The sequence below is a fragment of the Rhinolophus ferrumequinum genome, chromosome 25, assembly GCF_004115265.2.
Source record: "Rhinolophus ferrumequinum isolate MPI-CBG mRhiFer1 chromosome 25, mRhiFer1_v1.p, whole genome shotgun sequence".
NCBI classification, from domain to species: Eukaryota; Metazoa; Chordata; class Mammalia; order Chiroptera; family Rhinolophidae; genus Rhinolophus; species Rhinolophus ferrumequinum.
The window spans coordinates 3,487,075-3,504,616 of NC_046308.1; the positions used below are offsets into that span (position 1 = coordinate 3,487,075).

At 53.8% G+C, this 17,542-nt stretch overlaps 1 protein-coding gene across 4 annotated transcripts in view; it reads left to right on the top strand.

Moving 5' to 3' along the window:
• Positions 1-217: 217 nt before the first annotated feature.
• Positions 218-17,542, top strand: part of SCARB1 (scavenger receptor class B member 1) — a 64,269-nt gene continuing 46,944 nt past the window's right edge. For 3 of the 4 annotated variants that reach the window (XM_033098100.1, XM_033098099.1, XM_033098101.1), the window contains exon 1: positions 218-591. In XM_033098100.1, coding sequence (XP_032953991.1) covers positions 466-591 — 126 coding nt within the window. In that variant the 5' untranslated portion in view covers positions 218-465. The remainder of the gene's footprint in view (positions 592-17,542) is intronic. The other variant, XM_033098098.1, reaches the window with a different exon arrangement.

Genomic DNA, 17,542 nt, shown 5'->3' on the forward strand with positions numbered 1-17,542 from the left:
AGGGGACCAGGTGGGAGTGAGGACAGGAAGAAGTTAAAGGAGGGGGAGGGGAGCCTGGCTCAACCGAGAGCCTGGCACGCGGGCCGCGGGGGCCCGAGCTACCACCCCCCGAGGAAACGGAAGCGGGGGAGTGGTGGCACCGCCTCCTCGGACCATCGGATCTGCGTCCTGCCCCCGACCCTGCCCCCGCCCGCGCAGGCCCCGCCCCACCGCCGTTCGCCTGCAGGCGTCTGCCCGAATCCCGGTGCACAGGGCGTCCCGGGGGCGGTCCGGCGGCGCAATGGCGCATAAAACCGCTGGCCACCTGCCGGCCCGCTCCTTCGTTCCCTGTTGTCCGAGGCCCGCTGTGCCTCTGCGGCCCGAGTCCCCAGAGTCGCCGCCTCTGTCGCCTCTGCCCTCGAGCCCGTCACCCGAAGGCGCGGAGCCCCGCGAGCGAGCGCCGTGTGAGCACGGGGGCGCCCAGTGATGTGCAGCCGCGTCAGAGCGCGCTGGGGGGTCGCGGCGCTGGGCTGCACCGGGCTGCTGTGCGCGGTGCTGGGCGCCGTCATGATCGTGACGTTGCCCTCCATCGTCAAGCAGCAAGTCTACAAGGTGGGTGAGGGGCGCCGGCAGGGGTCAGGAGGGCGCTGGGCGCCGAGAGGGCCGGAGCTCCCGAGCTCCGGGGAGCGCATCGGGAGGGGCAGCGGCCCACCTCCGCGTACCCTCCCCGACCCAGGCGGAGTTTGGGGGCCAAGGGGGCCACCTAGGAAGTTTGCTGGAGGCCAGGGTTGGGGAGGCCTGAATGAGAGACCACCCCGGGGCCCGACCTCACCCTAAGGGTTTTGCGCCCCGACACGGGCCGGGAGTTGTGGCCACGTTGTGGAGCTGCCCCGGGAGCCCAGCAGCGCGTTCACACTACTGCGATCCGCTAAAAGTAGGGCTGCAGTTTGCCTGTTTCTGAGCTCAGCACGACAGGAACCCAACGCGTTCACGTGCGTCTGGGAGACTCACTCGGGCGTCCAGAGTCTCCCCATAGAAACCCCTTCTCAGGCAGAGTGCTGCTCTGTGCTACGCCCCACTGCCTTCCTGACGCACGTTGGAAAGGATAAGCCGCTTTTGTCCCCAGATATATGAGAGGCAGGGTCCCGGGAAGCCCGCAGCCTGAGTGAGGGCTTTCCTCGGATCCTAATCTTACACAGCACTGCCCCTTTAAGCAGGGAGAAAATGAAGGCTGTCAGTCAGCTGGCCTTCAGACCGTGAGGTCCTGCCCTGTGTGGCTGGGCGGCCTGTTCGAATGAGCCCGAATTACTGTAGGACCGGGAGCTTGAACAGGCTCAGACTTAACCTTAAAGCGGTTCAGAGCTCTGAGCCAGAGCCAGCACCTGCGGGGCATGAGGGAGAACAAAGGCTCACTTTTGCCCAAGATCCAGCCAGACTCAGAGCTGGGATGGGGGTGGGTATTGTCACTTGCTGGTTGACTTCTCTTTGGCCAGTAGCTGCTGCTTTAGGCAAGTTTCTTAAGAACGGGGACTTGTGCACATTTCCTGTCTGTGCCCCTGCACTTCCCCACCCTGCACAGGATACTTGGGAAGTGAATGAGGGAGTGAGTGAATGATGAAGGCTCCTTCTGCTTAGACCTGCCTGACATATCTTGGGGCTCAGACGCGTTAAAGATGGGGCAATGTTAGGCTTTTCTTAAGGACTTTGGGGGAGCGGTTGTCTTGAGTCATCATGGCCACACTGTGTCTTTTTTTTTTTTTCTGGTTTTCAAATCTTGCCCCGTTAATTCCTGTAATCTGATTGCAAGGAGATCCCCTCTGATGGTGACACTGAGTACTGAGTTCCTCTTGAGGTTTTTTTTTGTGTGTGTGCGTGTGTGTCCTCTGAGATTGGCAGGGGAAAAAACTTGTGTGGGGAAACCTCAGAACGGCAAACTGCTTCTTTCCCATGGCAGCCAAGGGGGATGTGTCTGTTACACTGTCTGAAGTAGCCATGAGAGAGCTTTATCTCAGTGAAAGCCCGCTTTTGTAAATGCCCGCTGATTTCGTGGTTTCTGTGCCATGTGTGCCCTGGAGAGACTGTCACTCAGGTGGCGGAAACCTGGTGAGAGCCTGTTGCTTTGGAGGGTGGGGGTGGTGGGGTTTATAGCCAGTGAAGAAACTCGTCAGCCCTGTCCTTCTTGGGCTTATTTCAGGTTGTCTTTCAATGGATCAGGTTGAGGATGTCAGTTGTGTGTGTATGTGTGTATGTGTGTGTGTGTGTGTGTGTGTGTGTGTGCATACACCTAATTTCCCACCTCTCTGGGCTTCCAAAGAGGAAAGCACCATCGTCCTCAGCTGTCCTGGAGCTGAGCTAGGATTTCTGGGCTTAAAGTGGACTGAGAGGCACCCAGCATCTACGTGACTATCCCAAAGGCGATTGGTCTGGGCCTGAGTGGCGTGAAGGCAGGACAGCAAGCCCAGCCCATCGCAGCCACTTCTGGGACAGCCCCGCTGAGCCCCGGCCAAGAACCTTCCCGGGGAAGAACAGTGCCTGTGTTCAGGGGACCGAGCTGGTGGGACGCAAGGAGAGGGAGGCGCTGCCCGCTGGTGTGTTCTTTGGCGACACGTATCCATGTCCAACTTGAAGGGGAGGCCTGTGCTTTGATTTTTATGTTTTTATGGTTTTTTTTTTGGCTATTTAAAGAAGTCTATATATAAAAGACGAGAATACTTGCTTGTAAAAAAAAATTCAAATGGAGAAATAAAGAGAAATTTTCCCCTCATTTTATTCTCCTCACTACCACCGTCATTGGCGTGTATCTTTCTCGAGCTTTATCAATATATACATCACGAGCACATACTTATACACATTAATACATAGTTTTACATAAATTGAACTATACTACTTACAAATATCCTGCAGCTTGCTTTTTCATTCAGTGATATCGCTTGAAGCTTTTTCCATGTCAGGACATAGAAACCTAGCAGTTTTTTTCACTGCTTCGTGGTATGCCTTTGAATAGCCATACACTTTATTATTTACCTGTTTCTCTATCGACTGATAATCTTCTCTGTCACAAACAACCATATGGTTTGAATTTTGACAGTTACCACCAAGTTGCCCTTCTGAAAAGCTCTAGCATTTATACTTCTACCAACGGAGTAAGAAAGTAGCCACTCCCCCCACGTCTCTGCCATCACGCGTTTATTGTCATCATCTATTGTTTTGCTTGCTCTGATGGGTTTGACTTACACTTCTCAGGTTACTGGTGGGGTCGAGTAGAGAGAGGATGAGGTTTGCAACTCCTGTCAGTGCTGGAGCCCAGCGTTGCAGACCCAGTTATGCCGTGTGCCACCTGGGGACCTCAGGCCGGTTATTTCACCTCTGTCTGAGACAGGGTTCAGATCTAGTTTGTTTCTGGCAAGGTTATTAAGTACAAAGGCAATTACATGTGTGTGGCAATGCCCTGGGAGTACCTGGTTTCTCATTTGAATCTGCCACAGCCTTGTGAAATAGGTGGAGGTGGTGGTCCTTCTCCTTCCTGCATATGAGGAAACTGAGGCACAGCAGAGGTTGACAGCATTGTGGTTTACACAGCGTGGCAGCGGTGGGCAGGAGTCCTGATCGCCAAATTTGGGTCATAGAAAATAAAGTGGGAGTGCTTCATCTAGTGGATTTCTAGGCAAAAGTTAAAAAGAAGTAACTAGATACGTGTGTTTTAGTATGGATAGGTCGCAAAAACATTGCTAGTTGAGAAAAGCTCCAGTGCTATTTATGCCTTTTAAAAAAAAAAACTCAGCAAAACAATATTCTGTATTTTCAGTGGGTTGATATTAGTGCATGTGAAAACTCAGAAAAAGGTGCGTAAGTGTACGCAGCAGACTGACAAAAGTGGTTACTCTCAAGGGAGGTGGGAGGGGCCTGGGGTTGTGGCCCCAGTAAACTTAAACAAAGAGTACTTTCACGTCTTATGCGTTTAATTAAAAATTAGTAGTGAATCATGGTTTTCCCCAAGGAATGGCCAAACGAATTAGGCACCAACGCAGGAGGTATGGAGCGGAGCCCGCGTCCTGAGCTCGCTGGGAGAGGCTTTGGGGAAGAGAGGCTCATTTCTTCCCTTCCCCCAGTGGGTAGGACTGGACGAGAGGTGTGAAGGCCTCATGGGCCAAGGAACATGATCTCGAATCGCTGTGTGTCTGGCCGCGTTCAGAGCCTCTCTGTGCTGGGAGAATTCTGTGACACACGTCTCGTTGCCCTCCTCCTCCTCCTCATTGCCATGGCTAGTTAGGAAACAAGCTTAAGGGAGTCATTTGCCCCAGGTGACCTTGCTGGTGTATGTGTGTGCATGTGAGAGAGAGAGAAAGGGAGAGAGACAGAGAGGAAATGTCCCAGAGACAAACCCAGGGAGGGCAAGGGCTCCTGTATCCACTGCCTGGAGCTGAGCCTGCCAGGTGTGGCCCTGTGTATTCGAATAGCCAGTGAAGGCCCGGTCCAGACCTCTGGGGGTACGTTTTTGAGTTACTGTGTGTCTCTGGTCCACCAGGGGAGGCCCCAGCTGGTGGACAGTAGGAGGGTCCCCTCACTGCTGCTGGGCCACAGGGGAAGGGACTCGCGTGTCTGCCAGGCCACTGTGACGGGCCTTGTGGCCTTCTCCCATGTCCCGAGTCCCCTCTGCTGTCTTTAAGTTGGGTTTTGGGTCGGAATCAGCCTTGGGTGCTTTGTCCACTAGTTCTTCCAGCCACTACTGAAGGCTTCTGCCCCCTGTTCCCCTTTTCAATGAGTCACACCTCCATTTATCCCTCCAAGTGTAGAGGCAAAAGCCTTGGATCATTCTGACTGCACACGTTTTTCTGATAACCCTGTATCTGGCTCATCAGCAAATCCTATTGGCTTGACCTTGAGAGCATAGCCAGACTCTGACCCCTTCTCAACACCCCGCCCCTTCAGCCTGCCCATCTGCTGCTGGGACCAGTGCCGTGGTCTCATCTCTGGTCTCCGTAGACAGCCGGAGGGATCTTGTTAAAACCCTCCTCAGATCATGTGCCCTCTTCACTCACAGCCCTTGGAGGTTCCCATCTCACTCCGAGTGAATACCAAAGTCCCTTCAGTGGCTCGAAGGCCCCCAAGATCTGGCCCCTGTCACCCACCTGCTCACTCTCCACGCTCATCTTCTTGATGGTCCTTGAGCCCATCCAGCCTGGTCCTACCTCAGAGTCTCTGGCTTGCTTTCCCCTCTGCCCGGAAGGCTCATCCCCTAGATATCTGTGTAACTTACCCCTTACTTCCCTAGAAGTCGCCCCCATTATGTTGTATGTTTATTTGTGTGTTTTCTTTCTCCCCCAGGAGCATGGAAGTCTGCTAGGGCAGGGTCTGTACTGTCGCTGTCACTGTGGTGGCCCTGAGGGCCAGCCTGGGGCTCCTGGAAGGGAGTCCCCAGGTGGTAAGCACTCGGAGGTCAGGTTGTTTCCTTATCCTCTCCCCACGGCTGGCCCAGCCTCAGACTCTGTTTTGTCCCCTCCTCCCCCAGGGAGAGCCACACCCCGTCTCTGTTACCTTGTGCAAACATTTGCCTTTGGCAAATCTCTGCTCATCAATGAAAAGGTGAGGGTGGACAGATAACAGTAACGGGCTTATACGATGCCAGACACTGTCCTAAGTGTTTTATGTGTATTACCTCATTTCTGCTTAGTATCTAAACAGCGACTGTTGCCTTGTTTTATTGAGGGAGAGGGAAAGGGAAGCACAGAGTGGTAAGGTCAGTTGCCCCAGGCCACACAGCTAAGGAGGTAGGACCAGGATTTCAACCTGGGAGCCTGCCCAAGCCCCTGCCTTCCCTGCCCTCTGTATTTCCCAGAGGCTTGACTTGATACCGTCTTTCCCCAAAAATAAGACCTAGCCGGACCATCAGCTCTAATGCGTCTTTTGGAGCAAAAATTAATATAAGACCCGGTATCATATTATGTTATGTTATGTTGTGTTATGTTGTGTTATGTTATATTCCTGGTCTTACATTAAAATAAGACGGGCTATTATATTATATTATATTACGTTATGTTATGTTATATAAGACTGGGTCTTATATTACAGTAAAATAAGACTAGGTCATATATTAATTTTTGCTCCAAAAGACACAGTAGAGCTGATCGTCCGGCTAGGTTTTATTTTCGGGAAACACGGTATTTGGAGGCAAAGCCGTGGAGTTGATCTGTGGCCCAGGGTTGGGGGCTGCTTCCTTCTCGGGGGAGGTCCAGTTCTGTTGGCTCACAGGTGTGCCTTGGTTCTGTTTTGTTTTTCTTCCTCTTTCCTGCTGTGGGACTTCCCACTCCCATTTCGTGCAAGGGCCACTTCAACTTGCTCCATGGCGACAGCCAAAAACACCAGCTATTTTTAGTTTCCTCAGTCTAGTTTATTTTTGTTTCCTACTTTGCTTCTGGTGGATTTGCTTCTTTCTGGCTTCATGAGTGTGTGTGTGCGCACACATGTGTGCACACGTGTATTGATGCATGTACCTGTGTCCAGATTGCTCTCGTGTTGACATGCATACACATGTGCCAGTTGTGCACGTGTGATGTGACCCATAAACCTGTGTTGGGATGTGTGTGTACGTGTATATGTGACTGCATGCTGGTCCATGTGCACACATGTTGTGTGTGTCAGCATGCACCGATGTGTATGTGTGTACATGGACATGTGTGTGTGCGCTTGTGTGGTTATGTAGGAGGACACGTGTACGCACATGTTAGTGTGTGCCCATGTCTTGCGCGCACGACTGCACACGACACACATGTCCACATGTCGATGTGTGTCCACGTGTGCCGGTGTTCCCCTCCATGGTCTGGCCCTCCTGGGGCCTGGCACCAGGGGTGTGTTCAGTGTGCTCGGCATTTCCCATTCCCCGGAAAGTTCTGGGCCCTTCTCGGAATGCCTACCACTTGCGGTGCCTCCTCCGGGCGATTCAGCATGATGAGCTGGGACGTGGTTAAGCGCCGCTGCCTGGAACGGTGTCGCTCTGGCCTCTGACTTGTAGCGGACCCGACAGAAGGGAGTCGGCGTGGAAGACTTGCTCAGTGATGAGTGTCCCATGGGTGGCCTTGGTCCCAGTGGGGGCCTGGCACAGGCGTGTCATCCTGTCCATGTCTGTGGGCTCTCTGGGTGGTCATTAGTGCCCTTGGTCAGGAGAAGAGGGGCCCCATGGGTCCTCGACCACCCCCAGGGCTGCTTTCAGCCACAAGGCCGATGCTGGCAAACTTCTGCTTCTTCATAGTGTTAGAAAGAGAGAATGTGGGTAAGGAGCTTTGGGCCCCAGCCTCCGTCTACACCGTGAAGATCTAGCAGCCTCAGCCTCATGAACGTACTTACTGTGCAGAGAATTCGGGCATCGGCTCTGCCCACAACCAGAGCAACACAAAGGGAGAAGTCCTTTCACTCTGGTTCAAAGGTGACCTTGGCCTCCACGAGCCCTGGGAGTGGCTGGCAGGAGCTGAAATGCGAAAAGAAACAAAATAACCCAGAAAAGTTCGTTTTTCTGGCTTTAGAGCCTTAAAGGGCCCCAGGGCCTGGCGATGTCCAGGTTGGTGGTGGTTTGATCCTGAGGGGCAGCTGTCAGTCAGAGTCTCCCGAGCCCAGAGGCCCAGGACCGTCATGGCCCCGGGCTCGCGGTCTTCGTTTTCTTGTTTCCTTTCCCTCACCCCACTGTTTTTTCCTGTTCAGCGATTGCCTCCTCCTGGGGAAGGATAAGGAACAGGAGTGGCCCGACCCTTGTTTGCTTCCTGGCCTTCTGGGTGAGCTTCCTTCCACCTTTTCTGAAGCTTCTAGAAAGACTCTTGAAACACTTTAAATGTCCTCCTCTTGGTCTTCCTCCTGCGTAATCTGCTGGCTGCTCTCAGTCTCCTTTGCCTCCTTGTCCCTGACCTTTTGCCACTGGTGTGTCCCAGGGCTTGGACAGCCTTTCGGTGCTCCCACATGCCCTGGGGGGGCTCCTCCAGTATCACCCGGTAAATGCCATCTATGTCCTGGCCACTCCCAAGTTGGTATCCCCGGCCCACACCTTTCCCCCCAATTCCAACGGCCAACTCCATATCTCAACTTGGCTGTCAAAGGCAGCTCACCCTGGCCAGCGCCCAATTTATCGTGTCTGCAAAACACATGCAGAATCTAACCACACCTGTGGCCACCACCCTGGTCCAAAGCACCGTCAGCCTCACCTGGATTCCTGCACCTGCCTTTGCTCCCCAGCCAACTGAGTTTTCTCCCTTAAAACTGCAGTCAGATCTCCGACCTCCTCTGTTCAAAGCCCCGCGGTGGGTCTTTGAACCCCCCTCGGAGTCACGGTTTGGGGGGGCCGACCCCTTTCTGCCCTCCCCTCCACTGTGCACGCTGGTCTTCGGGCCATTCCCCAGACACCCCACATGTTCTGCCTCAGCTCTCCCCTCTGCCCACCACTGTCTCCCCTGATCTTTTCGCTCTCCCACCTCCTCGAGGCCTTTGTTCAAATCTCACCTGCTCTCCGAGGCCCACCCCGACCCCCTTTTTAATGTTGCCTGTTCCTTCCCTGGGTCCCCTGTGCCCCCAGCCCTCCTTGTTTTTTCCGTAGCCCCGTCACCCGCTGAGATATCATGTGCTTTGCTTGTGCATTGTTTTTATTGTTTATTGTCTAGTTCTTCCCGGGAAGATGATGGGTCCGTGAGGGCAGGGATCACGGCTTTGTTTGTTGCTGTGTCCTGTCCCAAGCCCCTGGAACGATGCCTTGCACGTAATTGTAGCTTCTCAAATATTCACGGAGTGGAGGTTTAGAAGACACGGCTGGTTTCACACGGAGCTTCGTCACCAGTGGCAGGTGGTGATTCCCGTGCAGGGAGGTGGGGCCTGCTTCTCTCCCCCTGCACCGGCCCCCACTCCAGACTGAGCTGCCCCCGATCTCGCCGGCTGCAGGAGCTTCCTCAGGGCGCTGGCTGCTCCTGTCCCAGCTCTTGCCTGTTCGTGCCACTCTGCTGTCACTTCTCCCTGCTGCAGCCAGCGTGCTCTTTTATAAGGGCAGACTGCATCATTTCATGGCCCCTATTAAGATCTTCTTGCACACTGCATGAAACCCATCTGGCCCCACGGCATAAGTCCCTCCTTCCCGGGCCCCTGCCTGCTTCAACCCTCAGCACTCTTACCCTGCTCCAGCCTCACAGGCCTTTCTTTTCTTCCAACATACCATGTGCTTTCCTGCCTCAGGGTCTTGGCACAGGCTCTTCCTTCTTCCTGGAATGCTTTGCCCCCTGGCTCTTATGCTTGGTTCCTCTTTTATGTCAGCAGAAGTAGGAAAGGGTGCCGGGTCGGTTGATGGGCCCTTGGCCCCCAAATAGTTTCCTTGTTTCATCTCCTTGTTGGGTCTCAGTGACTCTTGCTATTACAGGCTTAGAGATGATTTTGTTTGGCTCCGTACAAGACTTGTTGAAGAGTCTTGTTTTTAAAATACTTCTTGTTTTTATCAGAGAAAGTTTTCTGAACTCTCAGATGGTTGGATCTAAAACTTGGGTTTTACTTAGTGACATCTTTTATTTTTCCTTTGGGGAAACCAAAGTCCAGAGGGAGCAGGGATTTCTGTATAACCACAGAGCAAACTAACCGTGGGTGACGGCAGGGCAGAGTATCCCAGGCGAGCAGGGGAAGTGGGATGCCGAGTGGATGCCAGAAGGGCCCGGGAGCAGGGCTTGCAAGAGACCCAGCATTTGCAGGAGCAAGTCGTTAACTGTTGTCCTTCAGGCAGCAGTCCCCGGGTTCCACCTCTGCACCCCTGCTGCCTACACCCTGGTGGCAGGACGGGGAGGAAATGTTTTCTAATACCTGGAAGAGGTGTCAGGGCTGGGCTGTGCCGAAGTTCAGGCTTTGTCTGCCCCAGGAGGGCGGCTCCTGGGTGTGCACTGAGGGATGAGAACCTGTCCAGGTGCAGATACGGAGGGTTGCTCTGAATTCGTAGCCAAGAGGGATATTCTGCAATGTGAGCCGCACAGCTGTCAGTGACCATCCCGGACAAATGGCTGCCAAGCTGCTGGCCCTTGCCCCAAATCCTGGGGCACACCCTTCTTGACTGAGGACAGTGCAGAGGTGTGGTGGGGAGGGGCCCACTTGGCAGCCAGGCCCCGGGGCCTCTGAGAACATCCCTTTGTGTGCTGACAGCATGCCCTGGGTGCTCACAGGAGCACCTTCCACCTGGATGAGAGGCGCAGGGCAGTGGGACGCGGGGAGCTGGAAGGTGGCGAAGGTGGTGCCGATGACATGGCCCCGGCATGTCACAGTCACGGTCAGGCAGGAGTTCTCAAATCCCCAGCCTTCTCTCCAGCCGTTGGCCAGGGTCTTGGCATCCAGGAGCTTAGGTCCAAATCCTGGCTTTGCCACTTCTTAGCTTTGTGTCTTCAGCACGTGACTTAACCTCTCGGTGCCTCATTTCCCCTTGAACATGGAACTCATAAAAAGTCTCTTCTGTATAGGGCTCTTATGAAGGTGGAGGAGTTGGCACTTAGAATAACAGCTCGGCAAGTGTCACATAAGTGTTTGCTGTGTTTTCGTCTTGGCCTTGGAGACACACACATGTACAAGGATTAGTCTGTCGTCACTGTGCTGAAACGGGACCCCACCTGGCCCACTTTCCTGTGGCTGCTCTTCTCACTCGGGTGTCTCTTCTCTAAATGTTCCCCTGTCACCTGGGTGGCTCTGAGTGGTCGTCTGGATGACTGGGGCCGTTCCTCTGTTTGGATGTACCAGCCGTGCCCACGAGGGAACTTCAAACCTGTAAAACACTCCGTAGAGCAGCAGGCGTGTTCTTTGCCCACCCTGAGGTTTGAGTTTGAAAAATTGAGTTTTGGAAAAATCGCAAGAACAGTGCAGCCTTCTCCGCAGCCCCGTGGGTGTTGACAGTCTCTCTGCATTTGCGTTGCTGGTCAGTCTCTCTGCCTGTCTCTGCCTGTCTCTGCCTATCTCTCCCTGTCTCTGCCTGTCTCGCTGTGTCTCTGCCTGTCTCTCCCTGTCTCTCCCTGTCTCGCTCGGTCTCTCCCTGTCTCTGCCTGTCTCTGCCTATCTCTCCCTGTCTCTGCCTCTCTCCCTATCTCTGCCTGTCTGTCTCTGCCTGTCTCTGCCTATCTCTCCCTGTCTCTCTCCCTGTCTCTGCCTGTCTCTGCCTGTCTCTCCCTGTCTGCCTGTCTCTCCCTGAGACAGGCATTGCCCCTTGAAAGCTGCTTGCAGACACGATGACATCTCACCCCAGAATACTGCTGCCTGTGTGTTTTCAGGACAAGGATGTTCTTTGTAATCACAGGGTTACACTCAGGAAGGCGCATATCATTCCCTCTTTGATTTCACACTCGGTCCACATCCATATTCCCTTACCGTCCCAATAGCACCTTTTCTAGCAGTGTTTCGTTTTTATTTTCGAGTCTAGGACCACGTCCTGTGTCTGGTCGCCTTGTCTTGTTTCCCCTTTAATCTAGACCAGCCTGCAGCCCTCTTCTTTTTCCTGGGTCTTTCCCGATGTGGGTATCTGTGCGGGGGCCAGGCTGGTGTTGTTTGGCAGAATGTCCCTCGCTTTGGAGTTGTCTCATTGTTTCCTCATGAGTGCACACTTTCTTCGACAGATTCCTCCTACACAAAAGTCTCCTTGTGGGAGTCAGATGGGAGAGAGCTCTCCTGGCTGACTTGGGGTGGTGTCTGGACTCCTCCCAAATCTGGCAGCTGCGCCCCACAGTGGGCCAGGACCCGGACCCCAGGGCCAGTTTGGACCCCCCCCCCCCCACAACACCCTCAGCCTTTTCTCCACTCGCTTCCTAACTTTCCTAGCTCAGATTCCTGGTCCTCTGAGGCCTGCCTCGGCCAGCCGGCCTCCCCTCCAGCCCTCCCGTCTGGGGATTAACCCAGCGCCGAGGAAGCGTGACGAAGCGTGACGGGCCGTGGGCTGGGTCAAAGCCCGCCTCATCCTCTGCGCTGGAGAGGTGCCGGGCCCTCGGTGCCAGGACCTGTCTGGCGAGGTGGCCTGCGGGAGTGGCAGACGGGAGCTTTTTGCATGTGCACCCACCACTCTGCTTCCTGCAGAAATTCTTGTACCTGTTCACCCTGGTCCTATCTGGCCTTTTGGCCGGTGGGTGGAGGTCATGCTGGCTTTCCTTGGCTCAGCCGATTGCAGCCGGAATCCCTTGGCACCTTTGAAAGGCCTCTCTGGCCCTTGGGACTCCCTTCAACTGCTTGTTTTCAGGCCCCGGATTCCATTTGCTGCAGCCACCACCTCGCCGTTTCAGTTTGGAGTCTTTGATTTCTTATTCATATGTGATATTGTCACAATAATTGACTATTTCCTTGAAGGCACTTCAAGGAAAGTACCCAAGACACGTGAAATTAAATGAATGACTACAATGAATACCTGTGTGATCACACCCAGATTAAAAAGCAGAAGCTCATCTGCCCCCAGAAGCCCCTGTGGAGGAAATGACGCCCGGTCCCAGCCTGCTTTGCTCTTCATCCGGTTGCTCCCTGTCTGCCTCCCTAAGCCCTGGGTTAGTTTCCTCTGATTCTGAACTTTACTTGAATGGAATCTCAGTGCTGAGTGTATGTCCCTGCCTCCCCCAGATTCCTATGTTGACGTCCTCATCTCCAAGGGGACGGTATTAGGAGGTGGGGCCTTTGGGAGGGGATGTGGTCATGACATCAGGTGTCATGAGTGGGATTTGTGCCTTTAGACAAGAGACCCCACCAAGCTCCCTCGCCCCTTCTGCCGTGTGAGGACACATCGAGAAGTCTGCCCCCAGGAAGAGGGCGCGCACCCACCCATGCTGGCACCCTGATCTCAGACTTCCAGCCTCCTGACTGGGAGAAATAAGTATATGTTGTTAATAAGCCACCCAGTTTGTTCTACTTTGTTATAGCAGCCCAGCCTGGATGGACGAAGACACATAATCTGTTTTCTTTTTGTCTTGCTGTTCTTGTTTCCCATTATTTTGTGAGCTCCGTCCATGTCATTGCAATAAGCCCACCCCATTTTCCTGGCTGTATAATATTCCACGAAGCTGTCACAGTTGAGCCGTCCTATTGATGAGGTTGAAGGCTGCGGGCATCTTAGTTCTGGGCTGTGAACACTCTTGGCCCTGGGCCCCGGAGTGCACATGCCTGAGTCTCTCTGGGACCCGTAAGTAGGGTGGGACTGCTGGTCCTGGCACGTGCATCTTCCAACTTTGCCCAGAAGTGCCAGACTGTTTTCCAAAGTGATGGCACAGTTTTCAGTCCCGTCATTAGCTTTTTACTTAGTAATTTGTAGACATAAAATTCACATAACGTAAAGGGAATCATCTTACAGTGAACGATCTGTTCAGTGGCATCTAGTACGTTCGCAGTGTTGTGCAGCCAGCACCTCCGTCGACTTCTAGAACATTTCCATTGCCCCCCTCCTCATTCCCCAGCCCTCAGTCACTTTTCTATCTCTGTGGACTTGCCTATTTCATATACATAGAATCACTGAGCGTCGTGCCTTCAAGTGTCATCCGTGTCAGAGCATGTGTCCGTGCTTCGTTCCTGTTTATGGCCGAGGAATATTCCACTGTATGGCCGAGGAATATTCCACTGTATGGATGGACAACATTCCACTTGTCCAGACATCGGTGGAGGACACGGGCTACCTCCACCTTTGCATCAGGCTCTTGGAAATCTACCCACGTTGCAGTGTGTGTACCTGGCCTGTTTCTTGCTGCTGCCTGATTTCCAAGTTCATGTTCCTCACTGTTTACTTACCCGGTTCCATCCACTCCTGCCTCCATAGACAGCAGACATCCTGGAACCTTCCACCTTATTGCTGCCAAGAATCTCCTTGGGGTGCAGAGGGTGGAATTGCTGGGTCGTAGGGAAGCTGTTGCTCTAAATGCGCTGTTGCCATTCCCTCCCAGAGTCCGCTCCAGCCCCTGCTACCGGCTGGTCTTCTAGGACGTCTGCAGTTGTGATGGGTGTGTGGGGGTGTGTCGTGTCTGTTGTTCTGATTTGCATTTCTGAGTTGTGAATTTGAACCTTCTTCTTTTTTATAAGTCAGTAGGGGGAGTGGACGAGGGGGTCCCAGGGCTCAGAGAGTTTGAGGGTCTTGTTGGGGGTCACGGCGAACAAGGACTAGACCCAGAGATTGCACTTAACAAATCTCTGGCTCCTGATGACCGAGGTCAGACGCAGGGAGAGGACAGAGGACCGTAGGTCCCTTTCTTTTGAGAAGGTCACACTTGTTGTGATGGGAGAGGATGTGGCTGACCGCCATCTGCCCCGTCTGCACAGCCAGCTTCGGTGCCCTCCTGCTTAATGTGTAACTGTACGTGTGTGTGAATTTCCTAGGACCTGTGCTCACGTGGCCGTCCCCTCTGTGTGTCTCTATCCTCTCATAAGGGTTATCTGTCACTGGATTTAGCCCCGCCCCTCCCAAATCCAGGAGGACCTCATCTCAAGATCCTTGATCACATCTGCAAAGATATTATTTCCAAATAAGGTCACATTCTGTGGTCCCAGGTGGACATGCATTCTGGGGGACACGAGTTAACCCTCAGATCCACAGGACTCCAGGTTCAAATCCAGACCCTGGTTCTTGGGTTTTCTGGGAACTTGATTTTCTTCTGAAAGCCAAATTTTCTCTTCTGCAAACGGGGCCGATTTTCTCAGCTCTCACAAACTAACGGTCAGGTCAAGTGTCCTTGGAAGGTCACGTCACTTGTGACAGCTGGATCGGATGTGCTCAGCGGGGCCAGCTCTTGCCCAGAAATAAGATCAAATTAAACAGGGGTATGGTTAAAAAAAAAAAAATAAAAAAATAAAAATGAAAGTATGCGAAAGAGTACCACCCCCAAAACGGAGGCACGACCTGAAAAGCGAGCGCTCCCTCACCCCACGATGGATCTCTGCCCCAGAGGTAATGTGCAGTTAATAGTTCCTTCCTGAAAAACAATGTTGGTGTGCCCAGGGCCGGGGACCCCCTCCCCCCAGGACACACGGCCCCTGCCCCACTTGCCTTTCTCCTCCTTGGGGTTCGGCACCTCCGGTGGATCTGGGACGTCTTTGCCCTGGCACATAACTCCCCCTTGTCCAGGCGGCCACAGGGCCTCCCTCTCCACCCTGCTGGCTTTGTCCATGGGACCCTGCAGAGGATGCAGCTGCGTCGCCCTGTTTACGGCCACAGCAGCGAAAAGGGCGAGGGAGGGAGGGAGGGAAACCTTATTCCCTGGGATACGACGAAGGAAGGCCACGGTTGGGGTGCGTTTTAGGGAAACCTTCCTGCTGGAAATGCCTGTGTGTCTCCTGGAGCTTTCTCAGGGAGTGTGTTAGTTTGCTGGGGCCGTAACAAATGACCACAGACGAGGTTGTTTAACACAATAGAAACGTGTGCCTGGAGGCCCGATGTCTGAAATCAAAATCAAGGTGTCGGCAGGCTGTGCTCCCCCAGCCGTTAGAGGAGGACCCTGCCTGTCTTGTGGCTTCTGGTGGCTCCAGGCGTCTCTTTGCCTGTGGCCGCGTCACTTCATTCATTGCCTTCGTGGCCGTCCCCCCTGTGTCTTCTCAGCCCGCTTGTCATTGGATTTAGGACCCACTGAATAATCCATGATAGTTTCGCTAATTACATCTGCAAAGACCCTTTTTCCAAATAGTCCCATTCATAGATATATCTTTTGAGGGGCCACAGTCGACCCCCTACAAGAAGGAAGATATGAACAATAGCAGGCATGGATTAGCGCCTACTGTGTACCAGCCCAAGCTGCGTGTGTGGTCCAGGTGTTAGGGCATCGGATCCTCACAGCCCGCTTTTGAGGCATAGTTAGTTATGCCTGTTTTCCAGGTGGGGAGACACAGAGGCTCAGAGAGGTTGAGGCACCTGCCTCAGGTCACACAGCTGATGGTAGAAGCAGAGCCTGGACCAGCTCCTGGGCTCCCCACTTTTTGGTCCCAAGACTGCAGCCAAGCCGCTCACAAACCCCAATCTGGCTGGAGAGGTGTTTTGTGTGGCCCACGCTACTATTAAAAGAAAAGAAAGATGACATTGGTCGCCAGCATTTAAATGGGCAGATTTACATCCAAATTTGGATTTCTGGGTGGCAGCTTGGAGGATGTGCGTGGCAGCCACCAGCCTGGGGCTGCCCTGTTCAAGCAGCTCTGCTGGTCATCAGGCCTCCTTTTTCAGAACGATGCTTTCCAGCTGTGAGGCCGCGGGCAGGCGACTTGGCTTCTCCAGGTGTCGGTCTCCTTATCTGTAAAATGGGGATGATAATAGCAGTGGCCGTACAGAGGTGGCTGTGACGGGTGAACGGGTTGATGGATGGGACATACGTAGGTGTCGCTGGTGCGTATTCAGCTGGCTGCAGCTGTGGGCCGCGAGGGGGCTGTATCAGGCTGGAGTTCTTGACATTAATTGCCACCTTGCTTTGGAATAAATTCAGTGAGTTCGTGGAGGCCGTCCAGCGTCCCAGGTGTCCACAGAGGAAATCTGGGGCTTGGGAGACGCTGAAGGCCTGAGGCTCATCGTATGCCTCCTGCCTCAGTTTCCTCATCTGCGATAGCGCCTGTTCTTTCTATCTGATCAAGTGAGGTAACAACGAAAAGAATTTAAAAAATATCATTTATGACTATAATTATTGTAATACATGTGGCGGTATAGAGTGGGGATTAAGAAAACGGCCCAGATTGTACGCACACTTGGGCAGTGGCCTAATCTCCCTGAGCCTCAGTTACCCTATCTGTAAGGTGGCGTTAGTGTTGACTTCACAGGTTGTCATGCCCTGGGGCAGTGACCGACCTCTTAGCCTCAGTTTCCCCGTCTGTAAGAAGTGGTGATGCTAATGTCCATTTCGTAGAGCCGTCGTGAGGACTCAGAGAGCAAAGTGTTTCGAGCATTGCCCACTCCTGGGGGGGTGTGTGTGTGTGCAGGGAACCCGGAACAGGAGGGCGGCAAGCCCAGCGTGGCCCAGGGCGTTGGGAGCGGAGGTTGCTGTGACCGAGGCCAAGGCTGGGGAGACTGGCTCTTGCCGTTGTGTCCTGTAAGACTCAAGGATTGACGTCGCCGACCTCCACACTGCCTTGGGCTCTGGCAGCTGTGATACGTGGTCGGGGAGCGCAGATAAGTGTGGCGTAGCTGTCTGCTGTCATGGCCACCTGTGTCCTTGGTGGGGGCAGGGAGAAAGGACGGGGCTGGGACAGAGTCCAGCTGAGATTTGAGATATTCTTCCACTCTGGGGAGGGGGTGGTTCTTTGAGTCCCCTTAACGGTTTTGGATGTGGTAACAAGCAGGCTTGCATTTCTGCAGAATCTCCGACTTTTCTGGAGCTCTCACAGCCTGTGGTCTGGCTGACCCGCAGTAGGTGAGGCCCGGAGGCTCCAGGTGCCCATCACGTGGACAGGAGTGAGTGTTAGCAGAGAGCCCCCTTGCTCCCGGCCAGGTGTGACACGTCGCATTCATCACCAGCTGTCTCTGTAGACACTGCGAAGAGGTCAGTATAATGACAGTCCCCGTGGACAGATGGGACCAACCCCAGTGGCGACTGGCTCTGGGCAGCCCCGTTCCTGAACCAGCCTAGTGGTCTGTGAGAAGCAGGGACCC